General features: G+C 39.0%; 1 protein-coding gene across 2 annotated transcripts in view; it reads right to left on the bottom strand.

Moving 5' to 3' along the window:
* galnt2 (UDP-N-acetyl-alpha-D-galactosamine:polypeptide N-acetylgalactosaminyltransferase 2) overlaps nucleotides 1–15,730 on the bottom strand; it is a 118,702-nt gene that overhangs the window by 8,542 nt on the left and 94,430 nt on the right. For both annotated transcript variants that reach the window (XR_006309879.1, XM_043680988.1), the window contains exons 10-13: nucleotides 14,482–14,585; nucleotides 11,434–11,560; nucleotides 10,481–10,573; nucleotides 5,784–5,867 (exon numbers count right to left, since the gene is read on the bottom strand). Coding sequence is in view for 1 of the 2 variants with exons in the window: in XM_043680988.1 (XP_043536923.1) it covers nucleotides 5,784–5,867; nucleotides 10,481–10,573; nucleotides 11,434–11,560; nucleotides 14,482–14,585 (408 nt within the window). In the remaining variant the exon portion in view is untranslated. The remainder of the gene's footprint in view (nucleotides 1–5,783; nucleotides 5,868–10,480; nucleotides 10,574–11,433; nucleotides 11,561–14,481; nucleotides 14,586–15,730) is intronic.

Raw genomic sequence — 15,730 nt, 5'->3', positions numbered from 1 at the left:
CAAGGACTGAAGGGTCTGTTTCCATGTGTACATCAATATGACTCTATAATCACTTATCACAACTTCTTCACATCCCAAAGCATTTTGAAATCAATGAATTTTTTTATTTGAAGTCACTTAGAAAATGTGTCAGCCAACTTACACAAACGTACCTACAAAGACAAGGTAACAATGAACAATGCATCTGTTTTTAATAATTTTTAGAGGGTAAGTATTAGGGTACCAAAGAAAATTCTCCTTCTCTTTGAATATTGCTGTGGGGCTATGTAGCCAAGAAGAAAGATGGGCCTTATTTTAATGACTCCTCCAAAAATGAGAAAGAATGTCCTTCTTAATGGGACTTAAATCTCAGCAAGCACAAACGGCAAAGATTTTATTATTGGTAAAATTAATATAAGTGCCCTCAAGACTGGCATGTCTGTACACAGTGTCGCTGTAGTTGTTTGTATACCTATGTTTATCTATCCATGCAAGTGTATTTTCGTGCGTGCATGTACCATGTGTTCATCCAAAGGTTCTCCTCAGGTTGGCGAGGACTCTCTTCCTACCATGAACTACATGCAATCAATGACACAGTATTGTACAAAAGGTCCTGGCTTGTGTGGTATATAGTATCTGGCTCAACTGCCAAAAAAGGTCACCAATCACTCATGTATCTCTTTCCCTGCCATACCACACTGGTCAGTATTCAGTTTCTATTTTATTCCTTTTAAAACAGGCACCAAAATACAGAGACAAAAATGTGATATCTACATGGATAAAAAATAAACACAGGCACACAGACACACACATAAATTATGGCAATAAGAAGAAGAACTGCAGAGTGGTAAGGAGATTTCTTTTTACAGGAATTGTAAAACTAAAAGGTGGATGCGATTTTACAAAAGATAAGTACTAATCAAAAATACTGATCCTGGGAATTTGGAATAAAAACAGAAAGTGCGGATAAAATTCAGGTTAGGCAGCACTTCTGGTTCTACTGTCACCTTCTATTTCTTTACCTGACCTTTACAACATTCCCCTTAACTAGCACCTTCTTTATTTTCTTTAATCTTTACTTGTAGTTCTGGATATGTTCGCTGAGCTGGGAAGTTGATTTGCAGATGTCTCAATGACATCTTCAATGTTTTGGAGCCTCCTGTGAAGCACTGCTGTAACTGTGTCTTCTGGAATTTACTTGGTTCCGTTCCTGCTACTTCCGGTTGCTTGTTGTAGTGGACGATATATTGGATCTAGATCTATGTGCTTGTTGATGGAGTCCATGGATGAGTGCCATGCTTCTACAAATTCTCTGGTTGTTCTCTGTTTGGCTTGTCCTATTATCATTGTGCTGTCCCAGTCGAATTTGTGGTCCTTGTCACGTGTGTGTGGGGCTACTTGGGACAGCTGGTCGTGGCGTTTAGTGGCTAGTTGGTGTTCGTGGATGCGGATTGCTAGTTGTCTGCCTGTTTGTCCTATATAGTGTTTCATGCAGTCGTTGCATGGAATCTTGTAAATTATATTTGTCTTGCTAATGTTGGTAGAGGGTCTTTGATCCTGGTGAGTCATCTGAGCGTGGCTGTAGATTTATGGGTTTTTATGTATCCCATGTCAGAAGTCTGGCTATCAGTTCTGAAATTTTTTTATGTAAGGTAGTGTTGCTAGTGACATGTCCTCATTGCGTTTGTCTGTTGCAGGGATATCCGTTCTTGGCAAATACTCTGTAGAAATGTTTTACTTCTTCCCTTCGTAGGTCGGGAGTGCTGCATTGTGTTGTAGCCCTTTCGAACAACGTGCTAATGCAGCTTCTCTTGTGCATGTTCGGGTGGTTGCTGTTACAGTGCAGGACCTGATCAGAGTGTATGGCTTTCCTGTACACTTGTGGTGCATTCACCACTCTGTATTCTTTCTATCATCACATCCAGGATTGGGAGTTGATTGTTGGTTTCCTCCTCTCTTGTAAATCTGATCCCTGTGAGCATGGTGTTGATAATCCGGTGTGTGATCTCGATTTCTGTTCTCTTAATGGTAATAGGATTGTCCACGTATCTGATCTTGAGTTGGATTTGTGGGAGGGCTGTTTGTTCCAGTCTTTGCATCACAGCTTCTGCTATGAGCTCAGAGATGGGTGAGCCCATAGGTGTTCCATTGGTCTGTTCATATATTTCGTTGTTAAATGTAAAGTGCATCGTCAAACACAGGTCTAGTAGTTCGAGTATGCAGTCCTTGCTGATAGATTCCTTGGTGTGTTGTCTGTTCTGCTTGTCCAGGAGGTTGGCTATTGTCTCTCTGGCTAGAGTTTTGTCATGTTCTATCTGCTTCTCTCACCATACATCTGGTGCTTTTTAAATGTTATTTCTCTTTGTATCATTTTCTGTAGAGGATGGTGTGGCTACTTACTGTTAAGCTTTTCTTTGTGCAGTGTAACCACCCAATAGAAAGTACAGTCAGATTTAATTTGGATTTCTTTCTTTCTTCCTTTCTTCCATACCAAATGCAAAACAGTAAAGTTCGATGTTCACTTTACCAGTGCCAGCTCTTGTTACAAGTTCTCAGGAGTTATATGTTGAACACTAATGTTGGTGATTAAGGGTTAACAATCAAAGTTCATAATGTCTCAGAGCAATTGACTTCTCAAGATGAACAAGGTGGATGTAAAGTACCATAAAAGTATGACTTGTTTTTTTGCTTTTAGTGTCTGAGCATTGTGTAGAAGTGTTTGAGCAAAGAAATAAGGGACAGTAATGAAGTCTGTCATAAGCTATTGAGGTATACTTTTGAGGGAATGAATAATAAATAGGTAGAGGGACCTATTAACCACAGTGTAAAAAGATAATGTTAAGATAGTCATCTTTTCAATGGTGTCAAAAACAATTAAGTCAAAGTTTTGTTTGAGGAAAGGATCTTTGAGCTGTGCCACTGCAACTGTTTGGGTCAATATACTGCCTTCAAAGTATTTGGGATTAAAAGTCTTATTTACGACATGTATCTTTGATGTAGATGAAATTTAATGCATATATAAGAGGATGATTTTCAACTGCTCTTGAGAGGGTTTGAAAGATATCGAAAACTAAAGCTGCTGTCTCTGTGATAAAAGCAAAATATTGCAGATGCTGGCAGTCTGAAACAAAAATAGAAAACAGTGGCAAAACCCAATAGGACTGGCAGCATGTGTGGGGACAGAAACAGAGTTAACATTTCAAATCTGGCGTGACTGTTTTCTGGAAATGTTCTGTATATCAATAAAACTGTTATATACAAAACACTCCAACATTAAGTTCCTCAAACGTACTCAAATGTGTTGCTATGAATGAAAAAAAGAAGCTGAATGTTGTCAACTGAGTTATTCCAGTCTCTCCTATTTAAATTGGGCAGATATGTACATTATCAAAGGGCAAACTTTTTCATTTATTTATTCTTCTGGTATGGAAGGTGCTAGCTATGAAGAAAGGTTGAGTAGGTTATGATTGTTTTCATTGGAAAAAAGGAGATGGGGGGGGGCTGATTGAGGTCTACAAAATCATGAAAGGTATAGACAGGGTAGATAGAGATAAGCTTTTTCCCAAGGTGAGGGATTCAAGAACGAGAGGTCACATGTTCAAGGTGAGAGGTGAAAACTTTAAGGGGGATATACACGGCAAGTACTTTACACAGAGGGTGGTAGGTGCCTGGGATGCGTTGCCAACAGAGGTAGTAGAGGCAGACACAGTAGATTCATTTAAGGCGTGTCTGGACAGATGCATGAATAGGTGGGGAGCAGAGGGATACAGATGCTTAGGAATTAGGCAATAGGTTTAGACAGTGGATTTGGATCGGCTCAGGCTTGGAGGGCCGAAGAGCCTGTTCCTGGGCTGTAAATTTTCTTTGTTCTTTAATTCTGAAGTTGCTTCTTAAGTATTCTATTTATTTTCAGCAGAAGCAGCTGTGCATGTTACTGCTCATATCATGCTAAGGTCCACTGAATGCGGCAACAAACAAATTCAATTGTCTTTTTGTGTGCTTGAGTTCTCAGCTCAATGGCGTGGGATACAGATCACTAAGTATAGTAGTTATTTCCCATTCATAGCTTCCAAGAAGGTAGTGGTAAGCTGCTTTCTTAAACTGCTGCAGTCTATTTGCTATAGGTATACCCATAATGTTGCTAGGAAGGGAATTCCAGGATTTTGACCCAGTTATAGTGGAGGAAGGGCAATATGTTTCCAAGTCAGGATGATGTTTGGCTTGGAGGAGAATTTGCAAGTGGTGGTGTTCCCATGCATCTGCTGCCCTTATCCATCTGGATGTAAGTGACCATGGGTTTGGAAAGTGCTGTGTCAGGGTCTTCAGTGAATTTCTGCAGTGCAACTTGTAGTTAGTACACACTGCTACTATTAAGCGTCAGTGGTGGAAGGAGTTGTGCACGTGGTACCAATCAAGTAGGCTACTTTATCCTGGAATGTGTTAAGCTTCTTGAGTGTTGTTGGAACTGTACCCATCCAGACAAGTGGGGGATATTCAATAACATTCCTGATTTGTACCTTGTAGATGGTGGACAGGCTTTGGGGAGTCAGGAGACGAGTTGGTTGCCACAATATTTCTAGCCTCTGACCTGCTCTTGTAGTCAATGTGGAGAGTCAAGTTGAGTTTTTGGTCAATAGCAGCCCCCAGGATGCTGTCAGCAGAGGATTTAGTGATAGTAATGTTATTGAATGTCAAGGGACAGCAGCTAGATATTCTCTTATTGGAGGAGGAGGTCTTGCCTGGCATTTGTGTGGTTCAAATGTATTTTGACACCTTCCCGCCCAAGCCTGGATATTGTTCAGATCTTGTTGCATTTGAATATGAATTGTTTCAGTTTCTGAGGAGTTGGGAATGGTGCTGAACATTGCACAATCATTGGCCAACAACCCCACTTCTGACTTTATGATGGAGGGAAGGCCATCGATGAAGATGTTTGGGCCTAGGACACTACCCTGAGGAACTCCTGCAGAGATATCCTGGAGGTGAGATGATAGTCCTCCAACAACCACAACCATATTCCTATGGGCCAGGCATGAATCCAATTAGTGGAGTATTTTACCATTGATTCCTGTTGACTCAGATTTGCTAGGGCTCCTTGATGTCACACTCAGCCAAACGCAACCTTGATGTCTAGGGCTGCCACTCTTACCTCATCTCTGAAATTCAGCATTTTTGTCCATGTTTGACAATATAATGAGGTCAGGAGCTGAGTGGCCGCCATGGAACCCAGATTAAATATCATTGAGCAGGTTATTGTTTAGCAAGTGTTGCTTTATAGCACTATTGATGACACCTTCCATCATTTTAATGAGGATCGAGAGTATGCTGATTGGGCTTGTCCTGCCTTTTGTGTATAAAACATATTTTGGCAATTTTCCACATTGTCAGGTAGATGTCAACGGTACAGTTAATGTCTGTGATAGTGCTAACCCAATATACCAATGTCAATCAAACTGGTCAAATCACGTTCACGTAAACACCAATAAACAACGGGCACTGATGTTAAAAAAACATAACAAGGACTTCTTCAGACAAGATAAAAGTTTGCCTGTTACTGTGAAGATCTCTTGAAAGTATATAAGTGTTGCAGTACATAAGATCTCTGTCAGGAAACCTGTACCATAAAATGAGGTTCTGATTCTATTTCAGAAGTGTTTGGAGAAAGAATTTCTGTGAACAAGTGGAGACTAAATGCTTGAAACTTATTCAAAGCTCTTTATGGTATAGAAATGTAGCAGACAATGGGGGTAAAAAGCTTTCAGTGCGAGGGATATCAGTTATTCAGAACTGAATGTGTAACCTACCTTAGCTCTGGATAAACATTTTCCAAGTACCACTTAAATGGTTTACAGGCCAGTTTTTTCTTCAGTTCTAACCTGCTCTGAATACTGGGGGAACAAAATGAAAACATTTCTTTAGCACCTTTCACATCCTCAGGAAACGCCTAAGTGCTTTAACAGTCAATAAAGTACTTTTAAAGTTCGGTCACTTTGTAACATAGGAAACATGGCAGTTAAGTTGTGCACAGAAAACGCCCACAAACAATATGATAATCATCAGATATTTTACATTAATGATGTTCATTCAGGAAGAAATATTGTTCAAGACACCAGGGACAGTTCTTGGTCATCTTGAAATAATGCCAGTTGGATCTTTTCCATTCAAAGGGAGGAAATACAGACTCAGTTTAGCATCTCATTTGCAGTGCTACTGCAAAGTCAAATTCGAAATGTTATCATTAATTAACAAAAAAAATGTAATTCCAAAATGTAGTTCAGTATTCTTCATAGCAAAAGCTTGCCGTTATTTTCGCCTTTGAAACAGATCATAGAGACAAATTAAAATTGAAATGGTTTATAAAACCCAAAGTATTGTTCGCCAGATGAGGTCACTTTGAACCTCCATTATTTTCTTTGCCGCGAGACTGAACTTAATGGAGATTAATTGCAATGATTAATCAACAACTTTGTGAATTTTTTTTGTTCATGGGATCTCTGCTTCAAATGCACTTTTTTCCCACCATTATTTTCAAGATCACTTTAATGAGATAACTCATTAAGTTACTAGTTCTAAAATGACTGCACTACCTTGCTTGAGGTTTCTTAGATAATTTAATAAATAATCAATGTCTCAAGTCACTTGGAGCACCTAATGTTTGCCTAAATATAAATAATAACACATTGAAGCAGAGATTAATGAAACACTGTCTAGATTTAGACCTGAGTAGAAATAAAGGATGGTACCTAATCTAAAAACAATTTTCGATAAATATCTAGAATTAGATAAGAACATTTACTTCATAGCCTATGAAAAGTATCTGATAGTGTTTATCACATCATGGTAGACAGGTGGCTGAAATGCAACATTGATGTAAAGATGAGATTTATCCAGAGCCTAAATTGAGCACAAATAGTGGATATCAAGCAGGGGGGAGTTAAAATTAGACCTATTTCAAAAAGTGAAGAGAGGTGTCTGACAAGGCTGTGTACACTTGTCAAAAATTCAATCTATATACAAAGAAATAAGTATTCAAAGAATTAGATGCACTCCTGGGTGTATACATTGAGGCAAGAATATAACAAATATGCTAACACCACAGCACTAAAGTGCAAAATCAGAAGAGGCCCAACAAAATATTGTTGATCAAGTAAAATCTCAAAGTTTAAACTATACATCAAGTATGAAAGACAAAAGCAATGCCAGTTCGAAGAAAACATGAAGTTTAAGGGTGTGTTAACAACAAAGATGACAAATCTGTCGCAAGGAAACAAAACTCAAACATGATACACTTTCCTGAATGCCTCAGAAACCGAGACAATAAGCAAAAATATTTGGAAAATATACAGACCTCTGAAATATGGATGCTAAGAAGCATGCTAAAAATTTCATATACAAATCTCAAGACAAATAATTTGCAAAAGGGAAAAAAAACTCTTAAAAAGAAACATCCTAAAATGAAAATATCAGTTTTTTAGCCATTTGTTTAGAACTGAAAAACCACAGAGACCTCTTCTAAAGGACAAAGAAGTGGACAGAAGAGAAAGAGGTTGGCCTAGTTGCAGTTAGATGATGCATGTCACAGAGAGGGTGCAAATGGCATATGATAGATTAGCATGACATCAGATATCTTGTCAAGAGTACTTACAAGCAACCAGGGCCGTTCATGGAATGCCTGTTTAACAAGGCCAGCATTTATTGTCCATCCCTAATTACCCTTGTGTTACCTCAGTTAACATTCACACTTATGGCCTTATGGAGGACAGAAGAGTCAGCAGTGAAGCAGTTGAAGATGGGCAGTTTAAGGGCACAATATCTTGGGCTGAAAAGATTTGCTTTCTTCTGTTAAGCATGGCTTCAGCCAGCATAGAATTTCCTGCTTGTTTCTCTTCAATTGCAGTTTTTGTAGAATTCAGCCTTGATATAATGGGCAGTCAGTACCGCCTCACTTCTAAAATTTACTCTTTTGTCCATATCTGGACCAAGGCAACCATGAAGACTGGAGTGATGGTCCTGGCTGAACAAACTGAACATCAGTTAATACCATCTATAACTTAGCTGGTTATTGACAGCAGACTAAGGGGCGGTAACTGACTGGAGTGGATTTGCCAGCCGTTGTTTGACAGCACAGGCAATTTTCCAAATTATTAGGTAGAAACCAGTGTAGTAGCTGTGCTTTAACAATGTGGCTAAGGGGCTAATTCTGAGCACAAGACGTCAGCCTTTTCTCAATATCACATGAAGTGAACTGAATTGGTTAAAATCAGGCATCTGTGATCAGCATTCGCACTAATTTTATTACCAGTTGCATGGGCTTTTGAAGCCCTTGCACAGCAACACCTTCTGGTACCCCAAGTCAATGCTGCAATTAGTGTGCAATACTGGAATGTCTGCATGCATGCAGCTTGAAGGGTACGTTGTCTGTGATACTGGGAACTTAAGGAAAAGGTGGAGGTGGATCACGCACTCAGAACCTCTGGCTGAAAATGGTTAAAAAAGAATCGGACTTGTCCTTTATACTGACCTATTGGGTTTCTCCATCTTTAAATATGGGGATGTTTGTGGAATATTCTCTTCCCATTATTTGTCCGCAACCATTCATGAACAGGTATGGTAGAACTACAGAGCTTTGGTCTAATTATGGGATCACTTTAGCTCTATTAATTGCCCACATCTTAAGGAGTCTGGTATTGTAGGTTTACCAGATTAGCACCTCATTTTAAGGCATGCCTCATGCTACTCCACCCTTTATTGATTCAGGACTCTCTAATTTGAAGTAATGGTACAGTGAAAGAAAGGCCAAACCATGGTGTTTCATATATTCTGCTACTGCTAATCACCTACAGCACCTCATGAATACATGGTTTTGAGCTGCAAGGTCTGTTCTCAAGTAATCACACATAGGATGATGGTAGAGCTACATAAGGTGGAAGTCTGTGTTCTCAATGAAAAGATGGGACTTCGATATTCACGTGAAGATGGAATGGTTACTATCAATTCTGTCATGGACAGATGAATTTGCAAGAGGTAAACTGAGGAGGACAATGTCAAGTAGCTTACCCCCTCATTTTTTTTTTACTATCTGCTCCAGGCCCCCTCAGCCACCCGAGGTGATAGACAATGAAGTTCTTCTTCCAAACAAGGAGGTGGTTATTCCTCAGTTGAGGGAGGCCAGAAGTGATAGTCAGCCTCCTTGTCCATGTTTGAACTGATGTTAAGAGACTTCATGGAGTCCAGTGTCAAGATTCTAAGGTATAATTTGGTGGTTTAACTATGTCAAGTTATTGTTTGACTAATTCATGGGATAGCTTTCCCAATTTTGGCACAAGTTCCCAGACGTTAGCATGAAAGACTCTGCAAGGCCAATTGGACAGGATGTACGTTTGTTGCTTTTACAGTCTAGGTTAATACCAGGTGGCCTGCCTGGCTTACTGTGATTTGATTTTCCTCATAGTGGTTTGATAAGTCATTTCAGAGAGTTATTGTGGGTCTCACATTTAGGACCAGATTTCCTTTCCCAAAGGGGAGTTACTGAACCAGATTACTATTATAAAATGCAACTAAAGGATGGCAGGAGGAGAACTAGATGGATCATGTTTTTTTTCTTATCTAGTAATTCTTGCAGACATGAACCATGACACTGTTCGCTGGTAGATCTTCTGGGTTATGATAGCTCCTTGATTTATAATGATTTGTTTTCTTTCTCCTACACTTTTCCCCTCCTCCTCATTAATCTTACTAATCTTACTGAACCGACTGACCTAAAGTACTTCATATTTTTAGATTGCTAACTATGGTGTTTTCAGTTCCAGGAAAGTGATTTCCAGCTTTCTTTTTTCACTGGATATATCAAATCAGTGTTCCCTAAATAGATATCATCCACGTACTACCACCATCAGTGACTACTGAGTCTTAATAGTTGGCAATCAGCCCCACTTAATATTACTTATTATTGACAGATTACTTCCTAAAATTAAGCAAAAAGGGTAGAAAAGGATTAAATCATGAGGACTGGTGACATAAACTAGACTTGCATACTCTGAGTACAGAAAATTAAATAGTGATACAATCAAGATGTTTCAGAGAGGGTGGATGGCAAGAAATTATTTTGTCTGGTGAGTGACTCTACAACAAAGAGTACAGCCTTAAAATTTGAGCTTGACTGTTCAGGGGTGATGTCAGAAAACACTTCACAGTGAAAATCTAGAACATATCCCCCAGAAAAGCCAATATGATTGATGGCAACTTGAAATATTAAAAACTGGATAAGCATACTGTAGCAAACAATAAATTATTACAGAATCAACACAATGAAGCATTCGTATTTACCTTTCAACAGAGTCTTAAGCAAATCAATATGTAAAATGTAGATGTAAATATTAAGGATTCAAGTGGAGTCAACTCCTAACAAAGTTACAGAAACATAGCCTAACTGCATCTTTCAAAGGAGCAGAGCAAAAGATACACAGTAAACTTAAACTGACATGAGATGAACGCTACCTACTTGCCGAATGGCACATTCCGAGCTGAAGGCACTGCTGCATAGTAGAAATTTTTGAATTCATCCATCCAGACTTCTGCTGCCCTTCGTGTATTTCTTTTAGAGAAAAATAAAACAACACTTCTTTTTTAATATTTCCTGCCAAGTTCCCAATAGCTAATTAATAAAAATTAAAATTAACTCTTAAAATAGGAACATTTCATTTAAGAGATTCAGATTACATTCATGGAACCATTGAAAGGTTTTACTGAACATATGATGGGCTGGAACAGTATTAATTGATTACTGTACAATATTATCAAATCAGTACAATAATATTATAAAGGCATACATCAGACCACAGGAATAGGAGTGGGTCATTCATCCCCTCATGCCCACACTGTCATAAATTAGCTCATTGTTCAGATGCACCTGCGTTCCACTTTGCCTTATAGGATTGGTACTCTTACTTAATATAAATATATTGACTGCTTTCTTGAAATGTAGGACTAAAACGAAAAAACCTCAGAATAGTTTAAAGCACAGAAGGAATTACTAGTCTCAAATGATGTTGACTCACTGCACACCTAGTCTGCTTCACAGCAACATTGACTTGCTGCACACTCCTCCCAGTCTGCATCATAGTCATGCTGAATGCTGAACACTTGACCCAGATTGTTTCACACTGGTGCTGACTTGCTGCACGCTCTTCTCAATCCACTTCACAGGGATGATGACCTGCTATACACTTGTCCCAATCCGCTTCACAGCGACTTTGATTCACTGCACACTACCGACAATCTGCTTCACAGTGACGTTGTCTCACTGCATATCCCAATCTGGGACTTGGAAGAAACCAGAATTGGAGAAACGTAGAGATCTCCAGTGGTTGCAGGAGTGGAAGAGGTTGCAGACATGAAGAGTGGGTTAAAGCATTGAAAATAAGGCTGTAAATTTTAATTAACAGAAATATTTACCTTGCAAAAACAGTACCACTGCCTCCTGGAAATGTATAGGGATGCTGCTTGCGGAATACATGACCTACCCGACTACAGGGAATGATTTCAAGGATGCCCCCACATTGCCACACTCGAAAAGAAATTTCTGAAAGACATGATATTGATAAAATACATTTAACTGAAATAGATAGTTAAATTTTTCTTGCTTACCATTATCCATGCCCATTCCAATTTTTTTCACTTAGTTGCAAAAAAAAAAGGACCAATGACAATATCACAAATCTTCCTAACAACGTGGAAAACTTGGTTCAATAACACATGGGTGACTCAATATTTATGATCCTGTATAAATGGCAAAAATGTCCAGGAGAAAATAGCAAGAGAGATTCTTCTGATTATTGCTTAAATCATTGTGGTTTAGCCAAGATGCAACAATTTATGTAACTCTCTGCTGACGATAATGGTGAAGAGGATGGAGTCCACTATAGAATCATGGACTGGTTGAAACACAGAAAGAGGCGAGCCCATCACTTTGTGTAATTCTTCGAAACAGCAATTCACCTAGACCCGCTGCTCCATCCTTTCTCCTAAATCTTCCATTTTTAGTTCTCAGATAATTATCCAATAACCTTTTAAAAGCTAAGATCAAACCACTTCTAACAGAGTCTTAGGCAGCGTATTCCAGATTCTAAACATATGCCGCATAAAAAATATTATATTGTCTCTGGTTATTTTACCATTTACCGTAAAACTCAGCTTTGTTTCTCCACCCTTCCTTCCCCAATGAGAATAGTTTCTCACTAGTGATACCCTTTATGATTCTGAACAGCGTTATAGGTCCAGAACTTTGTTGGAAGGGCAATAACCTTCGCATTCCAGCCCTTAGACTTTGTTCCGTTCACTTGTATTTATATCACACATTTACCAGTGTAAAACAGCTGGAGACAATTTACAGATATCTTATCAAACAAAATCAGACGCTGAGTCATGTAAAGTGATAAAAACATAACCATGAAAGCCCATTTTAAAGGGGGATGGGAAAGAAAAATGGAGAAGTTTAAAAAAAGAATTCCAGAACTTAAAGCCTAGTTTGCTTAAAGCCTAGCCAACATTAGTGGCTCAATGATAGTTGCTGATGTGCAAGTGGTCAAAATTGGGGAGTTGCAGAAATCCCAAAGGGCCCTCAGATTGCTGGAGATTACAGAAACAGGGAGGGAAGATGATGTCATGGAAAGATTTGAAAACACATTTGTCACGTCAGGGGTCTATCAAGAAAATATGCAAACAGGTGATAGGTGAGGTCAGCATGGTGGTTCAAAAGGTGGCACAGTGGCTCAATGGCGAGCACTGCTGCCTCACAACACCAGGGACACAAGTTCAATTCCAGCCTCAGGTGACTGTCTATGTGGAGTCTGCATGTTCTCCCCATGTCTGCATGGGATCGGCCGAGTGTTCAGGTTTCATCCCAATCCAAAGATGTACAGGTTAGGGTGACTAGCCATGCTAAATTGCCTGTAGTGTGCAGGGATGTGAATGCTAGGTAGATTAGCCATGGGAAATACGGGATAGGGTGGGGGTCTGGGTCTGGGTCTGGGTGGGATGCTCTTTGGAGGGCCAGTGTGCACTTAATGGGCTGAATACCCTCTTTCTATGCTGTAGGGATCCTATGATTCGAGGCAACTGTGACTTGTTATCAGTATCGTAATTCACATTAAATATTTTGAATGAGTATAAATGTATGAGGTGGAAAATAGAAAAACTTTTGGAATTCTTTACAGAACCCTTTAATATTCCAGCACAAGGTGGACATCAACTCTCCAGAACACTACTAATAAATTAATAAAACAACAAAACATACTCTGTCATCTTTGCCTCTGCATTATTTAGATACAGTTACTACACCAAATATAAAATTTGCAATTGAAGACATTTAACCTCCTTACAGTAACTGCAACACAACTTTAATCTTTCCTTGCAAGGCCACTGACTTCCTGATGGAGAGGTATAACTAGAAGTCACTGATTGTAGAGGAGATGGTGCATTTGATGACATAAGCAAAGACAGGTAAGCTTTCTTATAAAGTGAACAAAGTGAAATAAAATTCTAATAACATTCAAAAGGAAATTAATTATATTTACACAATATGATCTTAAGCTGACCTCTAATAACCATTAGCCATCTTAAGACACTGTGTCATCATAATACATATATCCAAATCAAATCTATAATAGTGCTCAGACTCTGGAGAAGTTCACAATAGTCAAGACTCTAAACTCATTTGGTGTAACAAGGGAAAAACATTTGTCTTATCAAAGCAAACTTGAGGCACTGACTTAATTTACTGTTAGCTTTAAGAGTACATCACAAGAAAAATGTATCCCCTGCAGTCACCTACCTTTACAGGTTCATCAGCGATCTGAACGATAAGGAATCCCTGTTAAGTCTGGCCTCATGTTAAAGAGCAGAATACAGTGGGTGGGCTGGTATGGATGGTTATGGTCAGTTGGAATTAAGAGGTCCGGTAAGCTATCAGTAAGCAAGACTTAACACTGATTTGCTGCTGCTGCTAAAAATGGTCAAGCAGAGAACCTTTTTAATGTACAGTCAGTTCTGATATAATGCAATTTCGCGTTAAGAAAATCACATAACAGCCACGCCATTTAAACTAATGGGGCTGAAATCACACCATAGCCAAGACAGGTTAAGGAAAGTTTGCATTTCACAAATAACGGTCTAATTTCTTCAACTGCATTAAAGCCAACTCGTGTTGAAGAAACACACGTTATAGCTGAATCGACTGTTCTGTATTCACACAGGAAATGAGAATCCTAGAACTTAAACCTAGACATTATAGTACTTATCTCAACAAACATCCTTTTAGAGCTCAGAGTTCATGTGCTGTGAACTAAGTTATCCCAGATATCAGTTGACAAACCACTGTAAGATGCAAAATCAGACTGCTGTACTTGTTACACATTAGTTAAATTTATAGTATTAACATACCACATACTATGCTTTACAATTTCACTCTGATCCTTTGACACAATGACGACTGAAGTCACTTACCTAAGTTTTCTCCACCCCAGACATCCATCATCATGTCATATTTACCAAGCTCTTCAAAGTAACCTTTATCCATCACAAAGAGACCCCCAGCTATCATGGGCGTTCTAAGAAGAAAACATTAGGATGCATTATATGTTTATTCTATATGTTGTATAAAATATAATACATCATACATTTTTAAAAGGGCATTAATTATATATCTGAAAAGGAAAAGCTTTGCAGGGCTACAGTGAAACGTGAGTGTCTAATTGGACTGCCCTTTCAAAGAGCTGGCATTGGCACAAGAAACCAAATAGCCTCCTTCCACATGCTGTGATTCTACCAATTGCAGCCTTGTCCCCAATCCTTAGACAATACCTTTCTGAAATGAATAATACAAACATTTTACCACTGCCTACCAAAGTACGAAAAGCTGCAGTCTAAATAAACCTACCAATAATAGAGCAATTTATTTGCTATTATTGTTATTGGTATAACTGTGCACTTCTGTCACCATTAAGAGTCTCATAATTTTTTCCCAGACATTAATAGCACACATAAAAATAAACCATTGCATCACAGCTGATCAATACATATCCAACTTTGGGATATACCGGATCAAGAGTAAACAAGTCAAAATACTGGATTTTCTCAATTTTAGGCTATTATTTTTGGTAATTTTCATGAGGCTGTCCTGTCAAGACTCACTGTAACACTTTTCATGATATCTTGCACTCCCAACCTCATTAATTATGCAACCAGCTTCTATGACATCTTTTTCTACAATAAAGAGGTAGAATAGTTAAAATTCCAGCTGCTGGCATGACCTTCAAGCATTTAAGCTGCTAGCGCGAAATGTAAAGACCAGCTGCAACAACTTCAGATGCTGCAACCCATAAACTAACTCTCGTGCTGTTTTCTTAGGAAACCAAAATGTCTTGGAAAGGAAGCTTGCACCCCACTTTTCAGACAGAGACCTGGAGATCCTGGTGGATGAATTGGTTGACTCGATTTCTACCCATTGGATCAGATAGGTATCTGGGTCAGAAATGGAAAGCAAAGCATTCAAATAAGTGCTGAAAATGTGTTGCTGGAAAAGCGCAGCAGGTCAGGCAGCATCCAAGGAACAGGAGAATTGACGTTTCGGGCATAAGCCCTTCTTCAGAAATGGGGCAGTCAGGTTTGTGGATTTTGGGCAGGAGGTAGAAACGGGCGGTGCAGGGTTGTGGGACAATGAGGTTGGAGGCGGTGGATGGGAGATCCCCTGAGG

The sequence above is a fragment of the Chiloscyllium plagiosum genome, chromosome 3, assembly GCF_004010195.1.
Source record: "Chiloscyllium plagiosum isolate BGI_BamShark_2017 chromosome 3, ASM401019v2, whole genome shotgun sequence".
NCBI lineage: Eukaryota > Metazoa > Chordata > Chondrichthyes > Orectolobiformes > Hemiscylliidae > Chiloscyllium > Chiloscyllium plagiosum.
Note: the sequence above shows the minus strand (reverse complement) of the source record. Positions and strands in the feature narration are given on the sequence as shown.